Source organism: Nycticebus coucang, chromosome 19, assembly GCF_027406575.1.
Source record: "Nycticebus coucang isolate mNycCou1 chromosome 19, mNycCou1.pri, whole genome shotgun sequence".
Classification (NCBI taxonomy): Eukaryota; Metazoa; Chordata; class Mammalia; order Primates; family Lorisidae; genus Nycticebus; species Nycticebus coucang.
Window position 1 is genome coordinate 72,099,273 of NC_069798.1, and position 27,031 is coordinate 72,126,303.

At 46.4% G+C, this 27,031-nt stretch overlaps 1 protein-coding gene and 1 pseudogene across 2 annotated transcripts in view; one reads left to right on the forward strand and one right to left on the reverse strand.

Moving 5' to 3' along the window:
* KCNG2 (potassium voltage-gated channel modifier subfamily G member 2) overlaps positions 1 to 27,031 on the forward strand; it is a 48,374-nt gene that overhangs the window by 12,820 nt on the left and 8,523 nt on the right. For both annotated transcript variants that reach the window (XM_053571230.1, XM_053571229.1), the window contains exon 2: positions 20,251 to 20,982. In XM_053571230.1, coding sequence (XP_053427205.1) covers positions 20,314 to 20,982 — 669 coding nt within the window. In that variant the 5' untranslated portion in view covers positions 20,251 to 20,313. The remainder of the gene's footprint in view (positions 1 to 20,250; positions 20,983 to 27,031) is intronic.
* LOC128571729 (60S ribosomal protein L3-like) lies at positions 2,978 to 10,649 on the reverse strand (annotated as a pseudogene).

The following is a 27,031-nucleotide window of genomic DNA, read 5'->3' on the forward strand; positions in this document are numbered from 1 at the left end:
CTCCCACCCCTCACCATATACTAGGTCCTCAATTGTCCTCATATTAGAATTGACTACATTGGATTCTTGCTTCTCCATTCTTGTGATGCTTTACTAGGAAGAATGTGTTTTAACTCCATCCAGGTTAATACAAAAGATGTAAAGTCTCCATCATTTTAGTGGCTGAGTAGTATTTCATACCACAGCTTGTTAATCTATTCCTGGGTGGGTGGGCATTTAGGTTTTTTTTTACAGTTTGGCATAAATAAATTGAGCTACGATAAACAGTCTAGTGAAAATGTCCTAAGATAAAGTGACTTTTTTTTTTCCTCCTGGGTAGATGCCCACTAATGGGATTCCAGGATCAAAGGAGAGGTCTAGTTTGAGTTCTTTGAGGTTTCTCCATACTTCCTTCCAAAAAGGTTGTATTACTCTGCAATCCTGCCAGTAGTGTAAAAGTGTTCCCTTCTCTCCACATCCATGCTAGCATCTGCAGCTTTGAGATGTTTGTGATGTGGGCCATTCTCACTGGGGTTAGGAGATATCTTAGGGTGGTTTTGATTTCTATTTCTCTGATAATTAGGGATGATGAGCATGTTTCCATATGTTTGTTAGCCATTCCTCTGTCTTCTTTAGAGAAGGTTCTATTCATCTCTCTTGCCCATTGATATAAGGGATTGTTGGCTTTTTTATGTTGATTAATTTGAGTTCTCTGTAGATCCTAGTTATCAAGATTTTGTCTAATTGATAATATGCAAATATCTTTTCTCATTCTGAAGGTTGTCTATTTGCTTTAATTGTTATCTCCTCAGCTGTACAGAAGCTATTCAGTTTAAGTCCCATTTGTTTATTTTTGTTGTTGTTGCAATTGCCACTGAAGTCTTCCTTATAAAGTCTTTCCCCAGTCTAATAACTTTAAGTGTTTACCCACAGTTTCTTCAAGGATTTTTATTGCTTCATGCCTTAAATTTAAGTCCTTTATCCATCTTGAATCAATTTTAGTGAGAGGAGAACCATGCAGGTCCAGGTTCAATCTTTTGCATGTGGTTATCCAATTCTCCCCCCACCATTTGTTGAATAGGAGTTCTTTCCCCCAGTGTATGTTCTTGTTTGGTTTATCAAAAATTAGGGGACTGTAAGATGTTAGTTTCATTTCATGGTTTTCTATTCGGTTCCAGGTGTCTATATCTCTTTTTTTGTGCCAATACCATGCTGTTTTGATCACTATGGCCTTGTAGTCTGGTAAGCTGATGCCCCCAGCTTTGTTTTTATTACTAAGAATTGCCTTGGCTATGTGGAGCCTTTTCTGGTTCCATAGAATTATTTTTTCCATATCTTGAAAGTATGATGTTAGTATTTTAATGGAGATTGTATTGAATCTGTAGATTGCTTTGGGAAATATAGACTTTTTTTTTGTTGTTGTTGTTGCAGTTTGGCCAGGGCTGGGCTTGAACCCGCCACCCTGGGCATGTGGGACCAGCGCCCTACTCACTGAGTCACAGGCGCCGCCCATGGGAAATATAGACATTTTAACAAGGTTGATTCTTCACAGCCATGAGCATGATATGTTCTTCCATTTGTTGATATCTTCTGCCATGTCTTTCCTTAAGTTTTTTTAATTTTCTTTTTTCTTTTTCTTTCTTTTTTTTTTTTTGAGACAGTCTCACTACTTTGTCACCTTCCGTAGAGTGTTGTGGAGTCATAGCTCACAGCAACCTCAAACTCTTGGGCTCAAGCGATTCTCTTGCCTCAGCCTCCTGAGTAGCTGGGACTACAGATGCCCACTACAACACTTGACTATTTGTATTTTTTTTTTTTATTAAATCATAGCTGTGTACATTAGTGCAATCAAGGGGTACAATGTGCTGGTTTCATATACAATCTGAAATATTTTCATCAAACTGTTTAATATAGCCTTCATGGCATTTTCTTAGTTATTGTATGTAGACATTGGTATTCTGCATTTATATTCTGCATTGGTATTCTGCACCTATACCCATTCTAAGATGCACCGTAGGTATGACCCCACCAATTTACCCTCCCTCCATCCCAACCTCCCCCCTACCCTACCCTCCCTTGGCTCTTTCCCCATATTTTTGTGCTATAGTTGGGTTATAGCCTTCATATGAAAGCTCTAAATTAGCTTCATAGTAGGGCTGAGTACATTGAATACTTTTTCTTCCATTCTTTAGATACTTTGCTAAGAAGAATATGTTCCAGCTCCATCCATGTAAACATGAAAGTGATAAAGTCTCCATGCTTCTTTAAGGCTGCATAATATTCCATGGTATACATGTACCACAATTTGTTAATCCATTCGTGGGTCGATGGGCACTTGGGCTTCTTCCATGCCTTAGCAATTATGAATTGGGATGCAATAAACATTCTGGTACAGATGTCTTTGTTATATTGTGATTTTTGGTCTTCTGGATATATACCTCATAAAGGAATTATAGGCTCAAACGGCAGGTCTATTTTTAGATCTCTAAGTATTCTCAAAACATCCTTCCAAAAGGAACGAATTAGTGTGCATTCCCACCAGCAATGTAGAAGTGTGCCCTTTTCTCTACATCCACACCAACAACTCTGGTTTGGGGACTTTGTTATGTGGGCTAATCTTACTGGAGTTGGGTGATATCTCAAAGTAGTTTTGATTTGCATTTCTCTGATGATTAAGGATGATGAGTATTTTTTCATGTGTCTGTAGGCCATGTGCCTGTCTTCTTTAGAGAAGTTTCTCTTCAAGTCTTTTGCCCACCCTGAAATGGGATCACTTGTTCTTTTCTTGCTAATACATTTGAGTTTCCTGTGGATTCTGGTTATTAAACCTTTGTGAGAGGTATAACCTGCAAATATTTTCTCCCATTCTGAGGGCTGTCTGCTTGCTATACTTACTATGTTCTTGGCTGTGCAGAAGCCTTTTAATTTGATTAGGTCCCAGCAACTCGCAGTTGCTGGCGGAGTCCCTGGCCGGGGCAGGCATGCAGAGGCCCGGCAGTCATGGGGCACAGGCCGCGCAGTTGCCAGCGAAGTCCCTGGCCGGGGAGGGTGAGCAGAGGCCCAGCGGGCGCAGAGTATGGGGCTGCACAGTTGCCTGTGGCGTCGCTGGCCGGGGCCGGCATGCAGAGGCCTGGCGGGTGCGGGGCATGGGGCTGCCCGGTTGCCAGCTGTCTCCCTGGCCAGGGCAGGCATGCAGAGGCCTGGTGGGCGTGGGGCACAGGCCAGCGCAGTTGCTGGTGGAGTCCCTGGCCAGGGTGGGCACACAGAGGCCAGGTGGGCACAGGGCATGGGGTGCACAGTTGCCGTCGGAGTCCCTGGTGGAAAGGGGCTTGGTGGGGGTCCCCAGAGTCTCTTGCTGAGGGGGCGCTTGGTCTGACAGACAGGGGGTGGGGGGGTGGGGGGGCACTCTTCAAGAACTTCCTCCCTCAGTCTCAGCAGAATTAGGCTTCTGGTTCATCAGGTAAATGGGGAAGGGTGTGCTGGAAGTTCAGAATGGCAGGGAAGAATTTAATTCAGTTTTTCTGCCTAGCAAGAAATTGTTCAGAATCACAGCAGGGTCCTTCTGAGAAAGTAGTCCCACTTCCCACAGCACTCACCCGTGGGGTGAGACAAGAGGTCCACAGTTCACCGCTTGTCTGTAGAAAACCCACAGGAGCAAACGAAGAGAAAAAAGAAAGGATACAGAAAAGCAAAAAATAAATAAATAAATAAAACCCACAGCTTTCTTGGGGTAAGGGACAGACTCTTTTCCTATCAGATGAATTTTGTACCTGAAGCTTGGTTTCTTAGAGTCGCAGCTTGCCTTAGCAGAGGTGACCTTCATTTCACTCTCGGCTGGGCTCCCAGTCTTCAGCTTAATTGGGCTGTTTCTGGACGTTATCATTCCTTTCGGACAGGAGCTGCTTTCAGAAGCTGTGTTCAGTCAGCCATCTTGCCCCCCCCCCCACCTCCCGCTGACTATTTTTAGAGATAAAGTCTCACTCTGGTTCAGGCTGGTCTGGAACTGGTGAGCTCAGGCAATCCACCCACCTTGGCCTCCCATAGTGCTAGGATTACAGGCATGAGCCACCACACCCAGCTGTAATTTTCTTTACAGAGGTCCTTCACCTCTTTTGTTAGGTACATTCCTAGGGATTTCATTGCCTTTGAAGCACCATGAAGGGAATTGTGTCCTTGATTATCTTCTCATCTTGGTTGTTATCGGCATGTACAAAGGCTTCTGATTTGTGGACATTGATTCTATATCCTGAGACGTTACTGTATTTTTTGATCACTTCCAGTAGTCTTGTGGTTGAGTCTTTGGGGTTCTCTAAGTATAAGATCATATCATCAGCAAAGAAGGAGAGTTTGACCTCCTTTGCCCCTATTTGTATGCCCTTTATTTCCTTCTCTTGCCTGATTGTATTAGCTAGAACTTTTAGCACTGTGTTGAATAGTAGTGGCGATAGAGGACAACCTTGTCTGGTTCCAGTTCTAAGTGGGAAAAGCTTTCAGTTTTACTCTATTCAGTGTAACATTAGCTGTGGGTTTGTTGTAGATGGCTTTAATCAGTTCTAGAAATGTGCCACCTATGCCTGTATTCTTAAACGTTCTAATTAGAAAAGGATGCTGAATTTTGTTGAATGCTTTTTCTGCATCTATTGAGAAGATCATATCATTTGTTTTTGCTTCTGTTGATATGGTGAATTACATTTATGGACTTGTGTATGTTAAACCAGCCTTGTATCCCTGGGATGAAACCTACTTGATTATGAGGAAGGATTTTTTTTAACGTGTAGCAGTAATCTGTTGGCTAGGATTTCATTGAGAATTTTTGCATCTATATTCATTAGTGAAATTGATCTGTGGTTCTCCTTTTGGGTTGGGTCTTTTTCTGGTTTTGATATCAGGGTGATGTTTGCTTCATAGAATATGTTAGGGAATATTCCTTCCTTCTCAATTTTTTGGAATAAATTCTGCAGTATGGGTAATAAGCTTTTCTTTGAAGGTTTGGTAGAATTCTGATGTAAAGCCATCTGGACCAGGGCTTTTTCTTTGTTGATAGATTTTTTTTATTGTTTCTTTGATATCCGTTCTTGAAATCAGTCTGTTCAAGAGATCTATTTCTTCTTGATTAAGTCTGGGGAGAGGGTGTGATTCCAAGTACTGATCCATTTCCTCCATATTGTCAAATTTCTGGGCATAGAGTTTCTTATAGTACTGAGAGATAATCTCTTGTATCTCTGTAGCATCTGTTGTTATTTCCCTTCTATTGTTTCTTATTGAGGTTATTGGAGATTTTACTTTTCTGTTTCTAGTTAATCTGGCCAAACGTTTATTGATTTTATTTATTTTTTTGAAAAACCAACTTTTTGTTTTATTAATTTTCTGACTGATTCTTTTGTTTTCAATTTCATTAATCTCTGATTTAATTTCGGTTATTTCTTTTCTACTTCTGGGTTTGGGATTAGATTGTTCTTCTTTTTCCAATTCCATGAGCTGGTTCATGAGTTTGTTCATGTGCTCTCTTTCTGTTTTTTAAATGAAGGCATCTATGCAATAAATTTCCCTCTTAAGACTGCTTTTGCAGTATCCCACAGGTTTTGGTAGCTCGTGCCTTCATTGTTGTTATGTTTGAGGAATTTAATGATTTCCTCTTTTATCTCTTCCTGAACCCAACTATCATTCAGCATAAGGTTGTTTAATTTTCAAGTCTTTGTGTGGGGATGAACATTTTTGTTGGAGTTGAGTTCGACCTTTATTGCCTTGTGGTCTGAGAAGATACAAGGTGTAATTTCTATTCTTTTAATTTTGCTGAAGTTTGATTTGTATCCTAGGATGTGGTCAATTTTGGAGTAGGTACCATGGGCTGATGAGAAAAATGTATATTCCTTAGCTTTGGGATCGTGTGTTCTGTATATGTCTATTGATCCCATTTGTTCTAGGGTCACATTTAAGTCCTTTGCATCTTTGTTTAGTTTCTGTTGAGGATCTGTCCAGTTCTGTCAGAGGAGTGTTAAAGTCCCTGACTATTGCGGTGTTATGGAATATCATATTGCTCAGACCCATCAAGGTCTGTTTCATAAATATGGGAACATTTAAGCTGGTTGCATAAACATTTAAAATGGAAATGTCTGCTTGTTGAATTGTTCCTTTGACTAGTATAAAGTGTCCATCTTTGTCTTTCTTAACTTTAGTTGCTTTAAGTCTGCTTGTATCTGAAAATAAGATTGCAACCTCTCCTTTCTTCTGATTCCCATTTGCTTGAAATACTGTTTTCCATTCCTTAACTCTGAGTCTTGATTTGTCCTTCAAGGCTAGGTGTGACTCCTAGAGACAGGATATGGATGGCTTATGCTTTTTATCCAATCACCCAGCCTGTGACTCTTTATTGGTGAGTTCAGTCCACTGACATTTATTGAGAGAATTGATAAGTGTGGTGGAGTTCTATTTATCTTTTTTTGTGTAAGTTGATTGTGTAGTTTTATCCCTTGGGCCATTGTGGAAGCTATGATTTGACCTTTAGTTTCTGGGTGTTTACTTTGATGGTGGTCCATTGTGGTGGTCAGTGTTGAGACTAGGTCTAAGGATTTCCTATAGAGCTGATCTCGTTGTGGTGAATTTCCTCAGTGTTTGTATATTCACAAAATATTTGATTTCTCCATCAATTTTGAAGCTTAGTTTAGCAGGATGCAGAATTCTGGGCTGAAAATTGTTTTGTTTAAGAATGGATGACCTTTGTTTAAGGTGGATGACCATGCTGTTCCAGCCTCAAAGGATTCAGTTGAAACAGCTGCTGCCATCCTAATGGCTCTGCCTCTGTAGGTCACTTGGGGCTTACTCCTGGCTGCTTTCAGAACTTTTTCTTTTGGGTGGCGTCTGTGGCTCAGTGGGTAGGGCACCAGCCCCATATACTGAGGATGGCAGGTTCAAACCCAGTCCCAGCCAAATTGCAACAAAAAATAGCTAGGTGTTGTGGCAGGCACCTGTAGTCCCAGCTACTCGGGAGGCTGAGGCAAGAGAATTGCCTAAGCCCAGGAGTTGGAGGTTGCTGTGAGCTATGACACCACAGCACTCTACCAAGGGCAATAAAGTGAGACTCTGTCTCAAAAAAACAAGAAAGGAAGGAAGGAAGGAAGGAAGGAAAGAACTTTTTCTTTCATCTTGACTTCGGACATGTTCATTACAATGTGTCTTGGAGAGACTCTGTTTGAGTTGAGATGACTCAGGGTTTGATATCCATCTGAAAGGAGTATGTTAGGATCTTTAGTAAAACTTGGGAAGTTTTCTTTTGTGATGGTCTCCAGTAGGGCTTCCATTCCTTTGGGACAATCTTCCCCTTCAGGAATCTTTATTATTTGTATATTTGAATGCTTTATGGAGTCTCATAGTTCTCTAAGTGCCTGTTCTGCTTTCTCTCTCTTCTTTTCTGCCTCTTTACCTGGTTTAACTAAAAAACTTTATCCTCTAGCTCTGAGGTTCTTTCTTCAACATGGTCTAATCTATTTTTGATACTTTCTACTACAGCTTTACATTCCTTGATTGTCGCTTTCATTTCCTTAAGCTCTGCTATATCCTTTCTATATTCTACATATCTCTTGTCCAACTTTTGATTCTGTCTTTTCATTTTATCTTCCATTCCTTTTATTGTCTTTAGCATCCATGTTTTAAATTCCCTTTCTGTAAAGTACATGAACTATTTATAGGTTGAGTCTTCTGCAATAGCTGCCTTATGGTCCCTTAGAGGACTTCCTCTGTTTTGGTTTTGCATATTGCCTGAACTTCTCTGTTGGTTCCTCCTCATGTGTTCCTTCTTGTTCACCTCCTTGTCCTCCTTTTTCCTTCTCACTGCCTCCTTTGTTGCAAACAGAAGTCCTTGCTCTTGATTACAACATGTTGCCATGTGTCACCAGTACACCAGATGGTGCTGTAGTATTTTTAGGAGACAGAAACCATGGCCAGCAACCTCTGTGGTCCTTATTCCAAACTCAGTTGCCTTTGGTGATCACCTGATTGTTTCCTCAGCATTCAAAACCTGCAAAGTTGGGATCTTAAAGCTCACAAGAATCTTTGAAGGGGCAGGTCTCACCGTGCCCCCTGACTCCAGTTTGCATGGGGTGTAGGAGTCCCTCAGACTGTCCAAAGAGTGGAGTTGTGATCCTGGCAGGCGGAATTAAGATGGCCATGCTTTAGGCACCTGATAAGACCTTCTCACGACCTTCCCACATTGGTGGCCCCCTGGCCACCAAGACCTTCTCAGTATGGCTACCACTCCAGCCACCAAACCTATTCGCAAGTCCACTCCAACCAGGTTTCCAATCTGGTTGCTGTCTATTGTTGGAGTTCACCCACTCTTCCAAGCTTTCCACTCAATGGGCAGCTTGCCACAACTACTGAAAACTCCAGAAAGGCTTCCTTCCATTCCCTCCATGGGGTTGGCCAGCTGATTCCAGGCATTCACAATCACTTGCCTAATTCATCAGATTTCCACTGCTATGGATCATATGCTGTATCCAGCTCACCACTTCCTCATTGTGCTCCCTGACCTATGACTCTGAGTAAGGTCCCCATGCCAGGTATGGCTGGGTTCTCTTTTTTCTCCAGTCATTCTAGGATAGCTCAGCTACATGATCCTTCTTGTCCACCAACTTGCTCTGTCCCTTGCCCAGAAGATTTTTGACAAAGTTGCAAAAACAGTTCAATAGAAGCAACAGAACTTTTTGAACAAAGGAAGTTGGAGCAATTGGTGATCTGTGGGGGTGTTGGGAGCAAACTTCACCCTAAACCTCTTACCTTCCACAAAAATCAACTCAAAGTGGATCACACTGAAATGTAAACATGAAACCACAAGAGCCCTAGAAAAATATAGGAGAAAAATCATTGTGATCTAGTGTTAGGTGAAGCTTTAAATAGACTTGATACCAAAAGCATGATCCATAAAAGGTAAATTTGATAAACTGGACCTCATCAAAATTAAAAACTGCTCTGAAAAAAAACCCTTTTAAGAGCATGAAAGGTAAAACTTCAGAATGGGAGAATGGTTTGCAAGCCACATAATTCAGTAGAGGACCAAAGTCTACGATATATACAGAACTCTCAAAGTCAACAGTAAAAAATAAACAAACAAAATCCAGTTAAAAATAGGCAAATTATGTGGAGACATGGCACTGTAGAGGCAAACTCACACACACAGTGTCCAGCATCATTCCCCTTCAAGGAAATGCAGATTCCAGCCATGATGATATATCACTGCTCATGGACCAGAATGGCTAAAATGCAAAATATTGACAGGCTGGTCCCCATGCAGTGATGTTTACAACTAATTGATCACAACCAACTACAGATTCATTTGTTCCTTCTCCACCCCTACTGTTTCATTTGACTAGCCATTGTCTCCACACACAATGGAAAACAACTTCTATTGAGATCCTACCAGCTATATAATCTGTTCCTGACATTAAGCTCCTTCTTTCTTGGCCTTTCTTAAGTGGTCCCCTGAATGCTTTCTTCTCCTCCATATCCTGGAAGCAGCCATGGCCACACTTGGAGGTGGTGTTGATGAATTTAAGGTCGGTTTTCTCCAGAGCCTGCCATTTCGCTTGTACCAACAAAACCTTGTGAAAGGTGAGCACTCACTTCATTGTTCCCACCACACAGCCTTTCAGCATGACAAAAGCATTGTCACTTCACCATAATGGACGAAGCCACCCAGAGCTTTAGTGTTCTTGGTGGACAGGTCGTAATCAGTAGAAGCATTGTTCTTGATCAGTTTGCCATCATTGTTCTTATCAGATACCTTGATAAGGTAGACTTGGCCAGAGTTATAGATTTTCTTGTTGCTCTCTGTGTGGTGATGGTACCCTTTCTGTCCAGACCATGCCATGGAGAAAGCCACATGGGCAGGATGCCATGCCCCAATACAGGCAAACTTACGCAGCCCTTGGTGGGTCTTGCAAGGCAGTTTCTTGGCATGCCAGCAACTGGTCACACCTTTGCAGCCTTTGCCCTTGGTCACCCTGATTACGTCAATCATCTCATCCTGCCCAAACCTACTTGGTTCACAGGTACCTGCTGCTCCCGCCTCTCCTGGGCCTAGTCCAGGTCTCAGCCACAGTGCCTCATTCACCTGGATTTCATCAGGTGGGCCTACTTCTGGCGTAGAGGGAGCAGGTACATCTGGAAGTGGGCAGCGATGTGGATGACTTGGCAGTACTTCTTCCTGCTGATGAGTCCTTCTCCAGCTGCTTCTTGGCCATCCTCACTCTGCCATCTCTAACGGTGCTTGGTGACAGCCTTCTTGTTGGATTCAAGCCGGTTCTTATAGAAGCACATTTTGTGCTCATCACTGATATGCTCAGCAAACATGGTCTTCAAAGTCCAGAGGCCTCGAGGAGTTTCCACACAGCCCATGATGCCTACATCCACCCTGGGCAGTATCTCCATAATGGTTACAGCTTCTACAACTTCCTTCTTGATTACCTTGAATCCAGGCCTATTGACTTCCCACGTGATGTAAGTCATGCCAGCTTTATATCCCAGGAAGATGTGGATATATCCCAGGAAGAGGTGGACGGCCTAGACAGGTCATCCTTGGGGAAGCTCTTCACCTTCCCATAATGCCTGCTGGTGCACTTCCACGGCAAGAAGCCCAGAGACTCATATCTTGGAGCCGAGAACTTCCTGTGAGACATTTTACCATCAAATCCCGGTGGTAGAGCCACAGCAATCTTGACACAGCTGCAGGGATGGACAGCAGGCTGGCAGCTGCTGTCAGGGAGGCAGGAGGGCACAGTGGTGTGGGCCTGGGGGTGCCAGACTGGGGGAGGTGGGGCACCAATTTTGCAGCTTATTACCTAGGGGGAGCTAGGTGAAGGGATTAAGGAATGCCTTTGTATTACTTCTTACAGCTGAATGTGAATCTATAATTATCTCAGAAAATTTAATTTTAGAAATGTATATGTACATAGATCACATAAAGTTTTAATGGACAACTGGCACAAGTAAATCCCCTTAAGAGTAGGTACATGTGGAGAATGGATCTGATTTTGAAAAGGGGGCCTTCCACTTTTAGTCTGAATGTTTCTGTGTGTTTAATTTTTTTACATTGAAAATATATGTTTGTCATATATTTAAAATCTAAGTGTTTATATTGGGTTAACGGAGATTTCTCAAAGAAATGAATTTAATATGCAAAAATATGTTCTCTGCAGGATTCATAAAATAGAATCAAACTTTCAGTTAATATTAAGATAATGTCGGCCAACAGGGAAATGTCTAAGCACATTAAGAGCCAGCCTCAGGGTGAGACGTCATGATTATCTCCATCAAATGCTGATGGGTGGCCTTTAAGAGCCTGGAGCATGTGAAGTGGTCTTGAGGATGTAAGTCATGCCAGCTTTGTAAGTCATGCCAGAAATGGTCTTGGGGAGGGCAAAAATGAGACCAGTCATCTCAATGAGAAAACTGCAGAACTTGCTGAACCTTTCTCATGGTTCCATCTAACTGTGGAGCTCCCATGGGAGCTGCTGGTCACCACTGCCCCAGCTACCTCCCCTCAGGCCTATGGCTCTGGTGGTGCCTATTTCCCTGAGTTTGATGGCACCTGTAAAACAGGTGTCCAGTGACTGCTGAGCAAGCCTGGCTATAGCATCACGACAGTCATATGGGAGTATGCAGGGAAACAAGAGTTGATGATCTTCTCCACAATTCATGGTGGTCATCTCTGGAAATGGCATTAAGGTATTTTTTCCTTATATTTTATGGTACTGTCCAATTTTTCATTTTTTCACAATGAAAACATTAATTTTCAGCAGATGAACTCCTTGACCCATTAAGGCAAACTAGTGAAGGAACAAATAAGAAACACCAGAGTGTCCTTCTGATGGCTGACCAGGGCAGAGGAAGGACTTCACCCTCTATGGGGTCCCCTCCCCATCTTTCTGGTGCCCTCTCTCACACTTGGCAGTAGCTCCTGACCAGTAGTCCCTATACAGGCTCTCCCTTCATGGAAATTAGGCAGAATCTATGTGGAGTCATATCATATGTGCTGTGGCAACGTGAGGCCCAGCAGACCCTACTTCTGCCTGGCTCTGGGCCACTCTCCAGGTCATGCCACAGCTGTTGTCCCTGCCCTGTGTGTCTTAAAGTTTGTTAGTTTGCTGAATGGAGACAGTATGGGGACAGAATAACAATGGGTTATTCCAACTCCCTGTTTTCTTTCCAGAAGTGGATTTCAAATTGAATTAACACGTGAAAATGGCATAAATAATGTGTATTTGCTCCTTCTCGTGGGTGTTAAATTGCTCCTGTAGAGACAGGTCTGTGGTCTGACTGAATGGGAGACAGAGCACTCTCACAGCTGTTAAGAAGGCCGTGCGCAGTGTGAATGAGGAGCTTACAGCAAACCTAGCATGGTCTGGCCCTACAGAGAAAGAAATCCAGGACCAAAACACACCAGTTCATAAATCCACAATTAGCTAATTTTGTTACAGAGCAGACTAGATGCCTGAAGACAGCAGGGAAGCAGGGAAGCTGCATCAGCTCCTCAGGTCTGCTTATGTGGGCTGAGCGCCACAGCCATCATGGCTGTCACAGCTATCACACTGGCTGTCACGTACACACCTGTCACAGCTGCCTCACACAGTTCTCACATATGTACTTCCCACATGGCGCCCACCTGCCCAATGGTCAGCAGACACTATCCTGTTCTCTCTGACCTCCCTCAGCCACCCCAAAGTGGGCCCTGAATGCTGCATCCCCCTCTCAGGGTTGAGCCCATAGAAGCCCAGGTCTCAAGGCCGTCCCTGTAGCCATCCCCTTGCTGGGTGGCTGTGACCCCACTCCTGGCACTTTCCACAGACCCTCTGCCTGTTGGTATCCCTGGGCCACCAAGGGGCTGACACCCCAGGGAAGAAAACATTATAGGACATCCCATGGTACATCTCACCCCTCCTGCAGAGGGGTGGGGAGAGCATCTGCCCAGTCTACTCCTTCCAGTGGCAGCCAGGCAGCTTTGGAGGAGCACCACATCACCTATGCTGCTAGTCTTGCCCCATTTTTGTTTGTAACAGGCTTTGGCAAAGGAAAAGGGACACATACAGGAGACTTCCAACGGCAGACAGGAAACAGCACCTCTGAAGGTCTCACTTTGCAGCATGAAGGTCACAGCGGCCGCAGGTCACTAGAGCTATATGAAGGGGCCTCCTCCCCACTCCTGCTGAGAAAGGAGGAAGCTAAGGGTTTGGCAGCAGGTACACATGTCTCCTCACGTCCTGTCATTCCAGAAATCCACTGGGACCTTCAGGAGACTCATGTCCCCAGACAGAGAAAAGTCTGGAAGGCGCCTCCTTCCCACCACATGCTCCATGGAGCTCCATGTATGGCCTTCAGGGTGAGCCCTTCCTGGTTAGCAAACGGCCTGGTGGCCCCAACCAGCAGGGTAACCCTAGAGATGCCAAGAGCCAGGACCCCAGGTCCGGTCTGATAGGCACTCAGTTGATGCTCATGTGTTGAATGAGAAAACTCAGACATCTGTGAATAGTGGCAAGAGATGAAAGAAACAAAAATAAGAAAGGAAAACCCAGAGAGGCACACCCAATGACAGAGGGGCCACTGGGAGATGGGACCCCCCCCCACCCCCACGGCCAGTGAGGGGACCGGCCGCATCTGCACAGGACAGATAACAGTGGGGAGTGGCCTGACCCCACACAAGAGTCTGAGTGGCAGCCACCAGCCAGCTGTCAGTAGAGCATGTGGGCCCTGACCCTGGAACCCTTGGAGAGGCCTATCCAAGCGAGGCTGAGGCCCTGGCCACAGGATATGGAAGTCTGCAGGGAGAGGCCACTGCAAGGCCTGGGTCCTCCGTGAATCCCCAGCAAGTCCCTGTCCCAGGAGCTGTGCAGCAGGGTCAAGTCCAGGCCACTCGGCTGCTTCTGGTCAGCGATTCCCACTCCCCTCTGGCCCAGTGACTTCTAATCTACTTTCTGTTTCCAGGAATTTGCCTCCTCTGGAGATCATGTAAGTGGCATCATTCTGTCTCAGGAGGAGCACACACACCGCATTCTGTGGTCTTAGCTGTCTCATACAATGGCACATCCCATGATGGGTCTGGGCGGGTGTGGAGACCCCACCGTGGGTGCCTCTGCAGAGCGCACTATGCAGGCGGCTGCTTCCCCAGCAGGGACATTTCCAGTTGCTTCCAGTGTCTGGCAATTGCAAAGAGCAAATGTTAGTAAGGTTACATACAGGTGTCGGGCTGGCTGTCGCTAGGCCCTCCCAGGGCTGTGTTGCGTGTACCTGGGTGGGGGCCCTTTCCCCACAGCCAGGCCCACGCAGCTTCATGGGTGAGAATCAGTATCTCAGTGCTGTTTTTAGTCTGCACTTCCCTCAGTGTGTATGAACTTGGCCCCATGTGTTTGCAGGGCATTTTTATCTTTTTTGTGAATTGCTTGATCACATTTTTCCCCATTTCTCTGTGGGGTTTGGATCTTTTGCCCATTGATTTTTAAGAGTTCTCTCTATATTAGTTTTTCTCCTCGTAGTTTTCATAAGGTCCCTTTCTATTTATGCACATTTAATAGTATCAACATATCTAACTCCATAAAATAGCTTTTTCTATTACTATTGGGATTGAAGTGATAAATCAACTTTAGAAAGAAAACATCTTGATAATGTTGGGTTATCCTGTCCAAGAGCAGGGGACTGCCTGCCACTTGTTCAAGTATGCTTTTATGTTTCCAAAGTGCTTTAAATTTTTTTCTCATAAAAATTGTAACATTCCTTGTGAAATATATACCTGGATTTTTTTATTGCTATTGTAAGTAAAATTTTTCCATCATCATGTCCTCTATTATTTGTATATAGGAAGGCTATTGATTTTTGTAGCCTTATACTTTACAAATTCTTTTTTTCAGTAGAGAAATTTTGTCATTGATTCTCCGATCTTATCTCCAAAGACAGGTTTTACCTCTTCCTTACCCATTCTGTGTACCTGAGTTAATGCCTCTTGTGTAAAGTTAAGTGGTGTTAGAGACAGTGGGTATCCTTTTTCTCTTCCTAATTTTAGTGGAAATGCCTCTAGTGTTTCTCCACTAAATAAAAGAGTGCTTTGGAACTTAACACAACAGTTGATTGTGTTAATAAAATGCATTAGTTCCCTGAGTGTGTCTCAGAGGCTTTCTTGGCACCTATGGAGATAACCATCTTAGACTTGTTATGATGTATGATGTTAATGGATTTCCTACTGTTCAATCCCCTGCACATTCCTGGAATAAGTTCCACTTTGTTATATTAATTTTGTTCTTAAACAGGCATTGGCTTCTGTTTAATAATATTTTGCTTAGAATTTTTGCATTGGTATATATGAGTCAGATTGGACTTTAGTTTTTTTCTTTGTACTAATTATGTTTGGTTTAAATGAAGTAGAATCTCTCTACACTGACCACCTCCTTAAGTTGACCTAATGTGCATAGACTAGACATGCACCACATGTGTGTATCAGTACAGTACTCTATGTTGACTCTCTCCATATGTTGACCAGTTTGTTACAGTCCCTTGGGTGGTCAACTTATAGAGATTCTCCTGTATACTAGTGTCTGCATACTTCATAAAAAGGAATGTCCTTCCCTTTCAATGTTGGTAAATAATTTATAAAGCTTTGAGACTCTCTGGCCTTTATCAAATGCATTTGCAGAGAGGACTGTATAGCATTTCTTTTTTTTTTTTTTTTTTGTAGAGACAGAGTCTCACCTTATCACCCTTGGTAGAGTGCCATGGCATCACACAGCTCACAGCAACCTCCAACTCCAGGGCCCAGGCGATTCTCCTGCCTCAGCCTCCCGAGTAGCTGGGACCACACGTGCCTGCCACAACGCCCGGCTATTTTTTTGTTGCAGTTTGGCCGGGGCCGGGTTTGAACCTGCCACCCTCGGTATATGGGTCCGGCGCCCTACTCACTGAGCCACAGGCACCGCCCCTGTATAGCATTTCTTATGGTCTTATTAAACCCTTCTGCTGCAGAAGTCAATACATCTTTTAAGCCATATAATAACATGGTTTTAAAAAGGAAAAAGGAATACATTTTGGTGATTGGAAAATACCATCATCTAGAATGTTAAGTATTTTGTTTTCAAAGCAAGATACCACAGATACTATCTGCCTCTGATTACGGAGAACAAGCAAACATGTGGGTTGTGAAAGTGTCCTTGGTTTAGAGACCAAAGAGGTTTTCTGCAACTCCTTTCCTGCCAGTTAATGTCAACTTGGCTTACAGAGCATCAGATTCAGGTCATTAAATGTCAAGAAGGACTTAACATGTACCAAAGTGGATCAGTCACACTGCCCTTTCCTGGGACTTCAGTCTCCTTATGTAAAAAGCATAGGATGTGATTTTCCCTCCAAAAGTAGAATAGTTTTATTCCTGTTTCTATTTACTAAAATTACCTATATTGGGCAGAGAGAATGCTAAAGAGAACAGAAAGAAGAATGTAAAAATCACCTAAAGCCCCATGCCCACACCTGCGCACTGTCAGCCTGGCGATGGCCTTCCTTCAGGGCCCTATTCTCCGCAACTGCCAGGAGGAGACCCAAGCTTCTCTGACGTCCCGCTCACAGTGGCTGGTTCTTCCTTCGAAGGCCACAGCGCATCACGCCAGGAGAGAGGGAGCACATGGGACCAGTGGGAGGCTGCAGGTCTGAAGAGCTCACCCTGGCCTGGGGGATCAGGGGATGGACTCGGGAGCTGACCCGAGTGTCTGGCAGGAGGTGCGGGTGTCCGAGTCTGGGCATGGGCGGGGGCCCTTCCTGTGGGGCACATCTGCACCGCTGACCTCACCCAAAGCCGCCTAGTGTTCATTGAAAGTTGTGAAAATGATGAATCAATTGTTTACAAAAATCTATTTGGACAAGAAACTACTAATGTTAACCTTTAATGATTAAAAAGTCGAAGTTCCATTACAGAATCTGGAAAATTCTGATACCAGTCTCCACCCGGCATTTGGGGACTGCAGCCATTGGTTGAAGTTAGTGGTGGATTTTCCACAGCCGGCCTCTGTCATGTCCAGGACAGTCCTTTTGGTCCTAGTTATTGAGTGTTTTTATCATGAAAGGGTGTTGATTTGTGTCAAATCCTTTTTCTGTGTCTGTTGAGATGACCACAGTTTTTCCCTTTCATTCTATAAATATGCATATTAGGATGATTAAATTTTTTGTGTTGTAAGACTCTTGCATTCCTGTGATAAATCTCTATGGTATATGACCATCTATGTGGTCACCATGTACAAGTCTCTTGATGTGATGGCGGATTTAATTTGCTAGTGCTGTGTTGAGGATTTTTGCACCTTTATTGATAAGAGATATTGGTTTGTGGTTTTCTTTTCCTGCAAAATCTTTGTCTCCTCAAAGAATGAATTAGGAAGTATTCCTTCATCTTCTATTTTTTTGGATAAGTTTGAGTAGAATTGGTATTCTTTTTTAAACATTTGGTAGAATTTGTCAGTCAAGCCATCTTGTACTGGCATTTTCATTTTTCGAATTTTTTTGTTGACTAATTCAATCTCTTTCTTTGTTACAGGCCTGTTCAGATTTTCTTTTCTCCTTGAATAAGTTTTGGTAGTTTGGGTCTCAAGGAATTTTCCCCTGTCATCTAAATTATTTAATTTGTTGGCAGACAGCTATCTATGAATCAATCCTTTGTCTTTCACAATAATTTTTGTCTGAAAAATCTGTTTGACAGATTATTAAAGTAACCACTCTGACTCTTTTACTTTCACTATATTTGTCTTTAAGTCTAAAGAGAGTCTTCTGTGGCATGATCCAGCATATATTTGGATCATGGTTTTGGTTTTATTTTAATCAATTATGCCAATCTCTGTCCTTTTTTTCAATTTCTGTCTTTTAATTGTTAAATTTAGTCCATTTAGGGCGGCGCCTGTGGCTCAGCGGGTAGGGCGCCTGTCCCATATGCCGGAGGTGGCGGGTTCAAACCCAGCCGCGGCCAAAAAAAAAAATTTAGTCCATTTACATTTAAGATGATTATTGATAAGGAATGACTTCTACTTTGCTATTTCTTTTCTTATTTTATCTTTTTTTGTTCCTTACAAATCAGATTCTCACCACCACCACACCCCCCATTTGTTATAGGTACTATTGTTTGTTTGATAACTTTTCTGAACTAATCTCATAAAATCTGTATCTTGTGTCTTATGTGGCCACTGATGTTCCATTATCATAAGCAGTCAACAAGTAAATGGACATAGATTCTTAAATTCCTGAAACAAAAACCAAAACTAGTGTTTGCAAATGGGTGCTATGTGTATTTTGGGCCCACCTCAACACTCAGCCAGTGGTTTGTACTTTGTCTTATCCTCACCCCTTGTTTACACGGTCTGACGGTCAGCCAGAGGAGAGACCCTGGGGACTTCAAAGGTCTTTCCTGAACATGTGCATGACCTTGGCATAGGCATGACATTTGTTGGAATTATTCTAAGCTTTTATTCCCCAAATTGCCTTCTCACACAGGGTTTTTAGTTAGGCTATTGTTTGTCCTGAGTATTATATAATCCACTGCCTTGGTCAGTAATCCCTGAAACATTTTCCTATAGATGTTTTTGATGAACATTCCCCAGGTGGCTGCCTTAGCACTGGGAGAGTTCCAAGTTACAGAAAACAAAGTCAAGCTCTTCAAGTCAGCCTGCATGTAGCCACCAGAATGTTAAAATAATCACAATCCTAGTGGATGAGGTCACTATCCTGTGGTGCAAATGCGGTACAGGAGCCCAGGCTGCTGCCAAGCTGGAGAGCAGGGCACTGTCAGGCACTACACAGCCCACTGCTGCCGCCAGAGCCAGCTGCTTGCTCCTAAGTGTTCTTATGCTTAGTGCAAGCTTTTGATTAGTTGCCAGAGTCCAAAAAAAAAATGGCTCTGACATATTTTACCATTCTTTCAATGCTTTAAGGCAAGCATGGACTTTCAGAGCTCCTGATTCTACAGTTTCCCTGTCCCTCACAATGTGGACTAGGGCCAGGAGTGTACTTTCCTGGCAGTTGTGATGACTTTGACATTGGCCTATCATACACACTTTGAGATCACTCAACTGGGACCACGTCTCTTCCCACAGATGTCAAAGATGTCCTCCCTGACTGTGGAACCCATCCTAAAAAGTCTCCTAGTCACTTTGAGTTTCCATCCCCACATTGGGGCTGCCATAGCACACAGAGTGCCTTCTGCTTCCAGCAGGCAAAAAGCAAACTACCTTGAGCAGTAAATTTGGAGGAGGGATGGAATTACCCTTCAACAATGTGAAAACAGGGATCAGAAGCCTCTGCTGATGCTACTGATATACTCTCTCTAAGATAGTGTTCTGGGAGGCTGGGGCAAGTTTGCATGGCAGCAAACTATCCATGTATATGAAAGGTTTCTGGACCCTTTGAAGCATTTTCATGGACACCAGATAAAGAAACTGCTTTAGAGAAATCAAGGCTGACTGAAGAATCAAGCACTGTCAGGATTTCTCTACAAACAGCAGTTCTCAACCCTAGCTGTGCAGCAAAATTATCTGGAAGCTTTTTTAAAAGCAAAACAAACCTCTTTTATTATCAAAATGTTAAGCATGCAAAAACGCAACGAGAAAAGTATAATGGACCCAGGTGCACCCATCACCCAACTCCAACAGCCGTGGCCATCGGAAATGCTGTGTCCACACCACCGCATCCTGCGTTCTTCCATCTGTGAGCACGTCCCTGCAGCCTCCAGGAGACTGAAACTACTTCCCGTTTTCCAGATACCACAAAATCGTTATCGTACCTTTAAAAATTCCTTTAAATCAAATACAGTTGTAAGGTTTTCTCATTTACTCTTAAATGAGTAAATTGGTTCTTTCTAATTTGATCCAAAACAACGTCCACACTGCATTTGACCACGTTTCTGAAGTCGTCCCATCATTTCTGCCAGGCTCCCCCCCACCGCTCACTCCTCCCCTTGGCTTCTGTTAAAGAGCAAGTGGTTTTTATATTCTTCTAAATACACCAGCTGCGAACTGCGGCGGCATCTGCAGGGAGCTCAGTAACGTTCCTTCTAACCCTAACCCAAACCCTAATCACGAGACCACCGCCCACACTGTGCAAAGTTTCCCTGCTCTCTGGGCGATGGGTCAAGGCCAGGTTGCCACTCAGAGGGGTCTGCTGGCGAGCTCCCAGGGTCAGCTGTTTGGGAGGCAGAGGTGGCAGGAGAAGGGAGCGCTCCTGGTTCTTGGGCTCTGTGCTATCCCGCCCTAACGCACTCCTTTCCTTCCACAGGCCCGGTCGCCTGACCCAGGTCGCCATCACGACCTCTACGGGGGAACTCTGGGCACGCTGACCATGGCCCTGATGCCCGGGCACCCCGAGCGTCAGGGCTCAGAGCCCCTCAGCAGAGGCCGGTGCAGCGCGGTGCGCGCCCGGCATGTCATCATCAACGTGGGCGGCTGCAGGGTGCGCCTAGCCTGGGCCGCGCTCCAGCGCTGTCCCCTCGCGCGCCTCGAGCGCCTGCGGGCCTGCCGCGGCCACGACGAGCTGCTTAGTGTGTGCGATGACTACGACGTGAGCCGTGATGAGTTCTTCTTCGACCGCAGCCCGTGCGCTTTCCGCGCCATCGCGGCGCTGCTGCGCGCTGGCAAGCTGCGGCTGCTGCGCGGCCCATGCGCGCTGGCCTTCCGCGACGAGCTGGCCTACTGGGGCATCGACGAGGCACGTCTGGAGCGCTGCTGCCTGCGCCGCCTGCGCCGCCGCGAGGAAGAGGCGGCTGAGGCGCGTGCGGTGCCGGAAGGGCGCGTGGCTCCAGGGAGCCCGGCCTGCGCCCTGGGGAGCCGCGTCCTGGGCCCGGGCAGGCGGCTGGAGAGGGGCCGGCGGTGCCTGCACGACGTGGTGGACAACCCGCACTCAGGGCTGGCCGGCAAGCTCTTTGCCTGCATCTCTGTGGCCTTCGTGGCAGTCACAGCCGTGGGCCTCTGCCTGAGCACCATGCCAGACATCCGTGCTGAGGAGGAACGGGTGAGAGCGGGCCCGGGCGGGGCGCTGGCACAGGTTTGGCGGCTGCTGGTGCCAAGGGCTGTGGTCAGGGCCAGGGCCTAGGACTGGGCTGAGGGCTGCTAGGGCTGGTGGAGTGGGGACAGTTGGGCTGAGGGCTTCCTAGCAAATGGTGACCAACATGTGCACATGCCTTTCCGCAGTTGTGGTTGAAACCACAGGTGCCAGTGGTCTTGACCATCTGGTTAAGGGGCCACAGTGGGCCCTAACTGAGGCCCACACATCAGGGCTGGCCGCTGTGGGTTAAGACCACAGAGCCTCCAAATTGCATGCAGTCTCTGCTCAGCGGCCTTCTCCACTGGGAACAGCTCACCAGTCAGGGCCCCGAAGTCTGACGATATGGAGTTGAATACTCAGTACTGGAAGGACCTGGGGATCCTCCACCCCACCTTCAGTCGTCCAGACCACAGGCATGCCCTCCACCAGGGCCAGGCTTCCGACCGCAGCACCCAGGCTGGCTTCCAGACTGTTTTCACTGTCTGAGACGCTGTACATGGATGTGTGCAGATTTGTCATTTGTAGATTAGTTAACCAGTGTCACCATGAGGAGGTGGGGAAAGATGAAAGGAAGCATATCAGCATTTGCACACACTGGGCCACAGAACGTTCTAGAAATGTACAAGGATGACACTGTGTCCTAGGCCCATGACTGGGGCTTTTGTCATCTGAGTTGGCAGGGTTAGTGGAGAAGAGAATATTACTGTATTTGAAGATGTTATCCTGCAGATTCTGATGGCACTTTGCCAAAAACAGGTCATACCAGGAAGCAGACCAACTCTGGTGGGGTAAGGACAAGGAGCCCCTCATCTCCATCCTGCTCCAGCCATCTGGGTGCTGTGTGAGGCCTCTGCTTCCCAACCTGGGTTCCCTGAAAGGCTCTGAGGTTCCCAGACTAGAGGCTGCCAGGACAGCTGTTAGGGTTTCCCGGGTATGTGAGAATGAGGGGAAAGCTGGTGTCGTCTCTGGCATCTACCTGCCTCCTGTGTGCCCCTAGCTGCACTTTTGTGCTGGCTGTCAGATGGACCAGGTGATGGTGCCCTGTGAGGCCGCTGTGGCAAGGACTTGGTGGGGGCATTTTACTGCACAAGGCAGGTACCCAGGAATGAGCACTGTGGTCACTGCCTGCCACAAGGAAGGAGTTTTGCACTTCATTAGCTCCTTTTTAAAAAAATATGCATAACACTTACCATTTTCACTATTTTTAAGGACACTTCTTGGCAGTGTTAAATACGTAGCATAGTTGTGCAGCATCAGCACCATCATCTCCAGAACTCTCAAAGCTGTGTCCCCATTAGACACCGGCTCCGTGGCCCAGGCACCCCTGTCTACTGCCTCTGGTTTTGTATGCCCCAGGTCCTCACTGAGTAGAGTCACAGGGCTCTGTCATCTGTGACTGTCTCATTTTACCTGGCACACTGTCACCTGCTTTGTAGGGGCCCATCCTTGGTGCAGATGGACCTCTGAGCCCCTCCTGTGGCTTCCCCCAGATCCTGCATCAGCTTTGGGCCTCTGCCAGAGCACCAAACCCAGTGCTAAAGTGATGATTATAATAATGGTTGGGCCTGGTCCCCAGGGAGGCTTAGTCACACAGGAGCTATGAAACGTGCTCTTCATCAATGACATTGGCTGGGAGTATCATCCCAGATATTTGTCTTTGCTGTCACTGGGCCAGACTACCAGAACCTGGCACAGGTAGCACTGAAGGGCAGAGTCCAAAGTGGGACTACTGGGTGGAAAGTCAAGGTGTCAGAGGGCTGGCTCCTTCTGGGGAGCAGAGGGAAGGTGCCTTTCCTAACGTTTTAGCCGGGCCCTGCCTGCTGTGGATTGCTCCCTCCATCACTCCAGCCCAAGTATCCATCATCTCCTTCCCTCACTCTGACCGCAGGCCTCCCTCTTTTGAGAATGCTGTGATGACATTGGGTCGCCCAAGGCATTCAGAATGACCTCCTGTCCAAGGCTTGTCCTCCTCTGCAGGGTATCTCTTGCCATGAGAGGTGACATGCTCATGGGCTCAGGGTTCTGATGTGGATGTCTGGGGCATGCCCAGCCACCACAGTAAAGACTCAGCCCATCTGCAGGGGAACACGCTTGCCCTGTCAGCCCCAGTGGTGCCAACCTGGCACCTGCCGAGGACCCCTGGGAGTCACCCAGAGGAGGAGGGACATGTGTCTGCTCAGTGATGGAAGGACGTGTGTTCATACGCCCACCCTTCTGCATGTTAAAATTACATTGTTTTGTACTTTGCAAGCTTTCAGCTCCTACAGCCCTGTTGACTAAAATACCGATCTGTGGGACACATTCTTCTCATACTTTTTGTGTTTGGTTCATAACCTTGAATTCCCACCTCCTGTTTGAGGCCAGGGAAACTTACAGTGGTCACTCTGTGTTCGTGAAATCAGAGCTAGTCCTTGGGGAAATCATTGCAGTATTTCCAGGAAAGACTATGATTTCATTTTGGAGATGTTGTGGACACTTTCCAGGCAAAGCCCTGTTGTGTGTATGTGCCTAACTGTGACAAAAAGGCAAGGAAGGACAGGTTACCTGGAGGACTAGGGCACCCTGATGCTAGCCCATCTTTGGGCAGAATATCCAGCATCTGCTGCAGCAGCTCACAGGGCCCAAGCAGCAGCATCTCAGCAGCATGAGGCACATTCTTTGGTCTGGACATCAGAGCAGGGCTGTCGGGGGTGCCCAGGGGAGCTGCCAACCCCACCCTGCACCCCTGCAGCTTCTCCTGGGCTGCCTTGAGCAGCCTCTGCAGGGCTAGGACTCGGCTGCCATCTGAGCAAGGCTCAGTCCTCAGCGCCTTTGTCCCATGTGACAGTTACTCACCTGCAGGGTCTTCCTCAGAAGGGAAAGTTCAGTTACCCAAACTACATCCTCTGGCCAGGCCTGTGGGTAATTTGCTTAACTATGTTATCTTGTCTGAGGAGATAAGGGTTAGAAACCAAAGCCATAAACATCTTTGGCCACAAAAACTTATCCTGAATTCTCTGATGCCCCAAAAGTAAATCCTAAATCAAAACACCCCTTACTCTCCCTTCTTTCTTGAGAAATACTTACAGAGATGAGAATCTGTAGACATCCCAACCACTACCAACTTGGTTGGTGTTGGGTTTTAATACCAGAGCTGGGGTCAGAGGTCAGAGTTGGAAAAGATGCTGTCACCTGTACAAAGATGGGAACCTGAGGCTGAGCGTGGACAGGATCCTGCACCACCAGAGCCGCAGGCCACCAGCCCTGCTGCACTGCAGGAACCACACAGAGGGGACAGACAAGCACACCCCCTACCCAATGTGTGCACTTGAAATGCCTCCTGTGTGTCTGGCCTTCACTAGTGTAGGGTGAGGAAGCCTAAGGCAGAGATGGTGCCTCCCTGCTGCCCGTGGTGCCAACACGGTGTGCCCATGTGCTGGCTACTGCAGTGGAAGCACTCAGGGAACACAAGCTCTGACCTTGACTGGAAGGGAGTGTGCGTCTCCCAAGAAGGGTGTGTCTGCCCTGAGACAGGTGATGGCGTGACAGTGTGGCATATTGCTGCAACTTCATGAGCACAGCTGTTGACTCCCAGCCAGTGGACACTGCACTACAGCCTATTTTAGGTGACTCACAGCAAACAGCTGTGACCCCCCTCCCCGCCAGGCTGCTAGTGTGTTGCTGGCACTGTCCTCAGTGTAGCTTTGTGAGCTAGAATTCTGTTTTTCAAAATACATCACTCTTTCAAATTTAGCCTAGTATTTGGCTGCATGAGTTGAGTTTTCCCTTTGAACTCACATGATTAAATTAAGACTAGTCTAAGTAGTTATAGATTTTGTAACTGGATTTCAACTATTGATTCACCAAGAACATTTTTGCAGCAGCAGCAGAGGCTGTGCAAAGTTACTGCTGCTGCTCATATGTACCTATCACACATGTAGAGTTTCAGGAGCTCACAGGAGTGAGAGCTTTGCTGTTTCGAGCTATGTTTGCCAGGTTACTCCAGAGAATGGAAGAGGGTGTGGGGGGAGGGGGATTCATCCTGAGGCTCCAGCTCTGTGATAAAGTGGGCATCCCCATCTGCAGGCCACTTGCTGAGGACCCAACAGAGCCCACGGGATGAGCTCCCACCCCAAAGCCTGGACAGTTATGTGAATCTGAGGCCACAGAAGGCTGCTGTCCTGCCAGGCACAGGAGGGTCAGGGTCTGGGTCAGCCTTCCAGCTCCGTGCAGGCCGGTGGTCTGCTCCATTCAGCTGCACGCAGATGTCAGCCAGACCTCCTCACAGGGTCCCCAGAGCAAGGCTGGAGTAGATCTTGCTGTGCCCGGTGGCTAGACAGCCTTATCACGGGAGCTCTGGTGTGGTCTCGCTGCCCAATGCCCTGTGGGCCTGTGGTCTCATCACAGTCCCACAGGCTGGCCCCTGTATGATAAGTCTCACTTACCAGTACCAGCAAAATACATATTATGTTTGTCACAATCTGTCCTTCAGGTCCCTCAGGGCAGGACAAGGCTGTGGTGGGAGCAGGTCCTCCCCTCCCTGGAGCCAGGCTCTCGTGTTCAGAACCAGCTGGCAAAGGAATGCCCTTGGGGTTTTGAACAGGGCCTGGGCTACATCCTGATGGCTGTGCTAGTTGGGCCACTACACCAGACCCAGCTTCTGGGGGCCTGGACAAGCAGAGATGTCTCCTCTGCACCAGTGGACATGGTCAGTCTGGTAGGCAGGTAGACATAAAGCACAGGGTGTTCTCCTCTGCTCCCTGCAAATTCTTCAGGGAAAAGATAGATTGCTGTTTTAGATTTTTGTTTTGGTTTGAAAAAAGAAAAAAAATACTCAAGTGCCTGGAATAGAAGCTACAAGGTTCTTTCTTCCATAACCTATTCAGCGCCTGGGTCTCCTCCCTGTCCCTGTAAGGGCAACACGGGGTATTGGTTAAGTTCTCAGACTGACAACCACAGGGCATTAAAATGTGTATTTCCTCATCCACGTTCAGTTTTCTCATCCAAGGTTAATTTTCTTTGGACAGTATTTGGCATACAGCCAACAAAGTGGCAGCTCCTTCTGCTCTTTTGCAAATGAGGGCACCAAGCACAGTGTGGCTCCACGATGGGGACCCTGTGTGCACAGTGCAGGTAGGGCAGCCCCTGCCCAAGCCCCTCACTTCATCTTTCTCCAGAAGTTTCTCTAAATAACCCAGGTGATGTTGGTCTTCAGAAATACTGGGAAAGCTCCTCAAGAGTGTCCTGCTAGAAAGAAAGCCAGACAGCAGTAGACCCCACCAAAGGCAAGCAGCAGCCATGTGTGGTACCCCCTAAGCAATTGGCAGGTCAGGGACAAATAGGGTTGAGAGCTCTGCTCAGTGCCAGGTTCCGGGGGCCTCCTTCATCCCCAGGTGCCCTGACCCTAATGGCCTCCAGGGGAAGGGCTATGCCCTGGGCCTTTGCCATGGAGGAGACCACAGTGCCTGGCCTCAGCCCATCCACCACTAAGATGTGGAGTTGGACCCTTACTTGTGGCTTCCTGGAGGCAGAGTGTGAGCCCCACCACCTGCCCCTCCATCTGTGTCCCCCCCATCCCATGGGGGCCCAGAAAGGAGGCCATAGTTTAGGCTGTTAGGCGAGGGGAGGTGCTGTTGGCTGCCTGAATGCCTGGCCTTTAACCACCAGTGCCCACACCTTGTGCCAGGCAGCAATCCATCCTCACACCATTCTCTGTAGCTATTGGCATAAGAGTAGCTATGAGAATATTAAGAGTTTGTTGGAAGTAAGTGGTATATAAGGATTTCTCCAAATGTGTAACCCTACTGCCTCCCAGCATTTCCCAAAACAGGACTGAGCCATTCTGATGTACCAGCTGCACAGCAAAGGGAACTAAACGCATCCAGGCCTAAACTCGTCAGGCACCACCCCGCTGGGAGGAAGAGACCTAAGAAATTAGAGTTCAGGTGGCTTTGGCTTCATTTAAGCTTGAAATATTAAAGTATAAAGCAAAGGTATGTTTTAAGTAAGAGGACATTAATTATTGTGATCACCCACT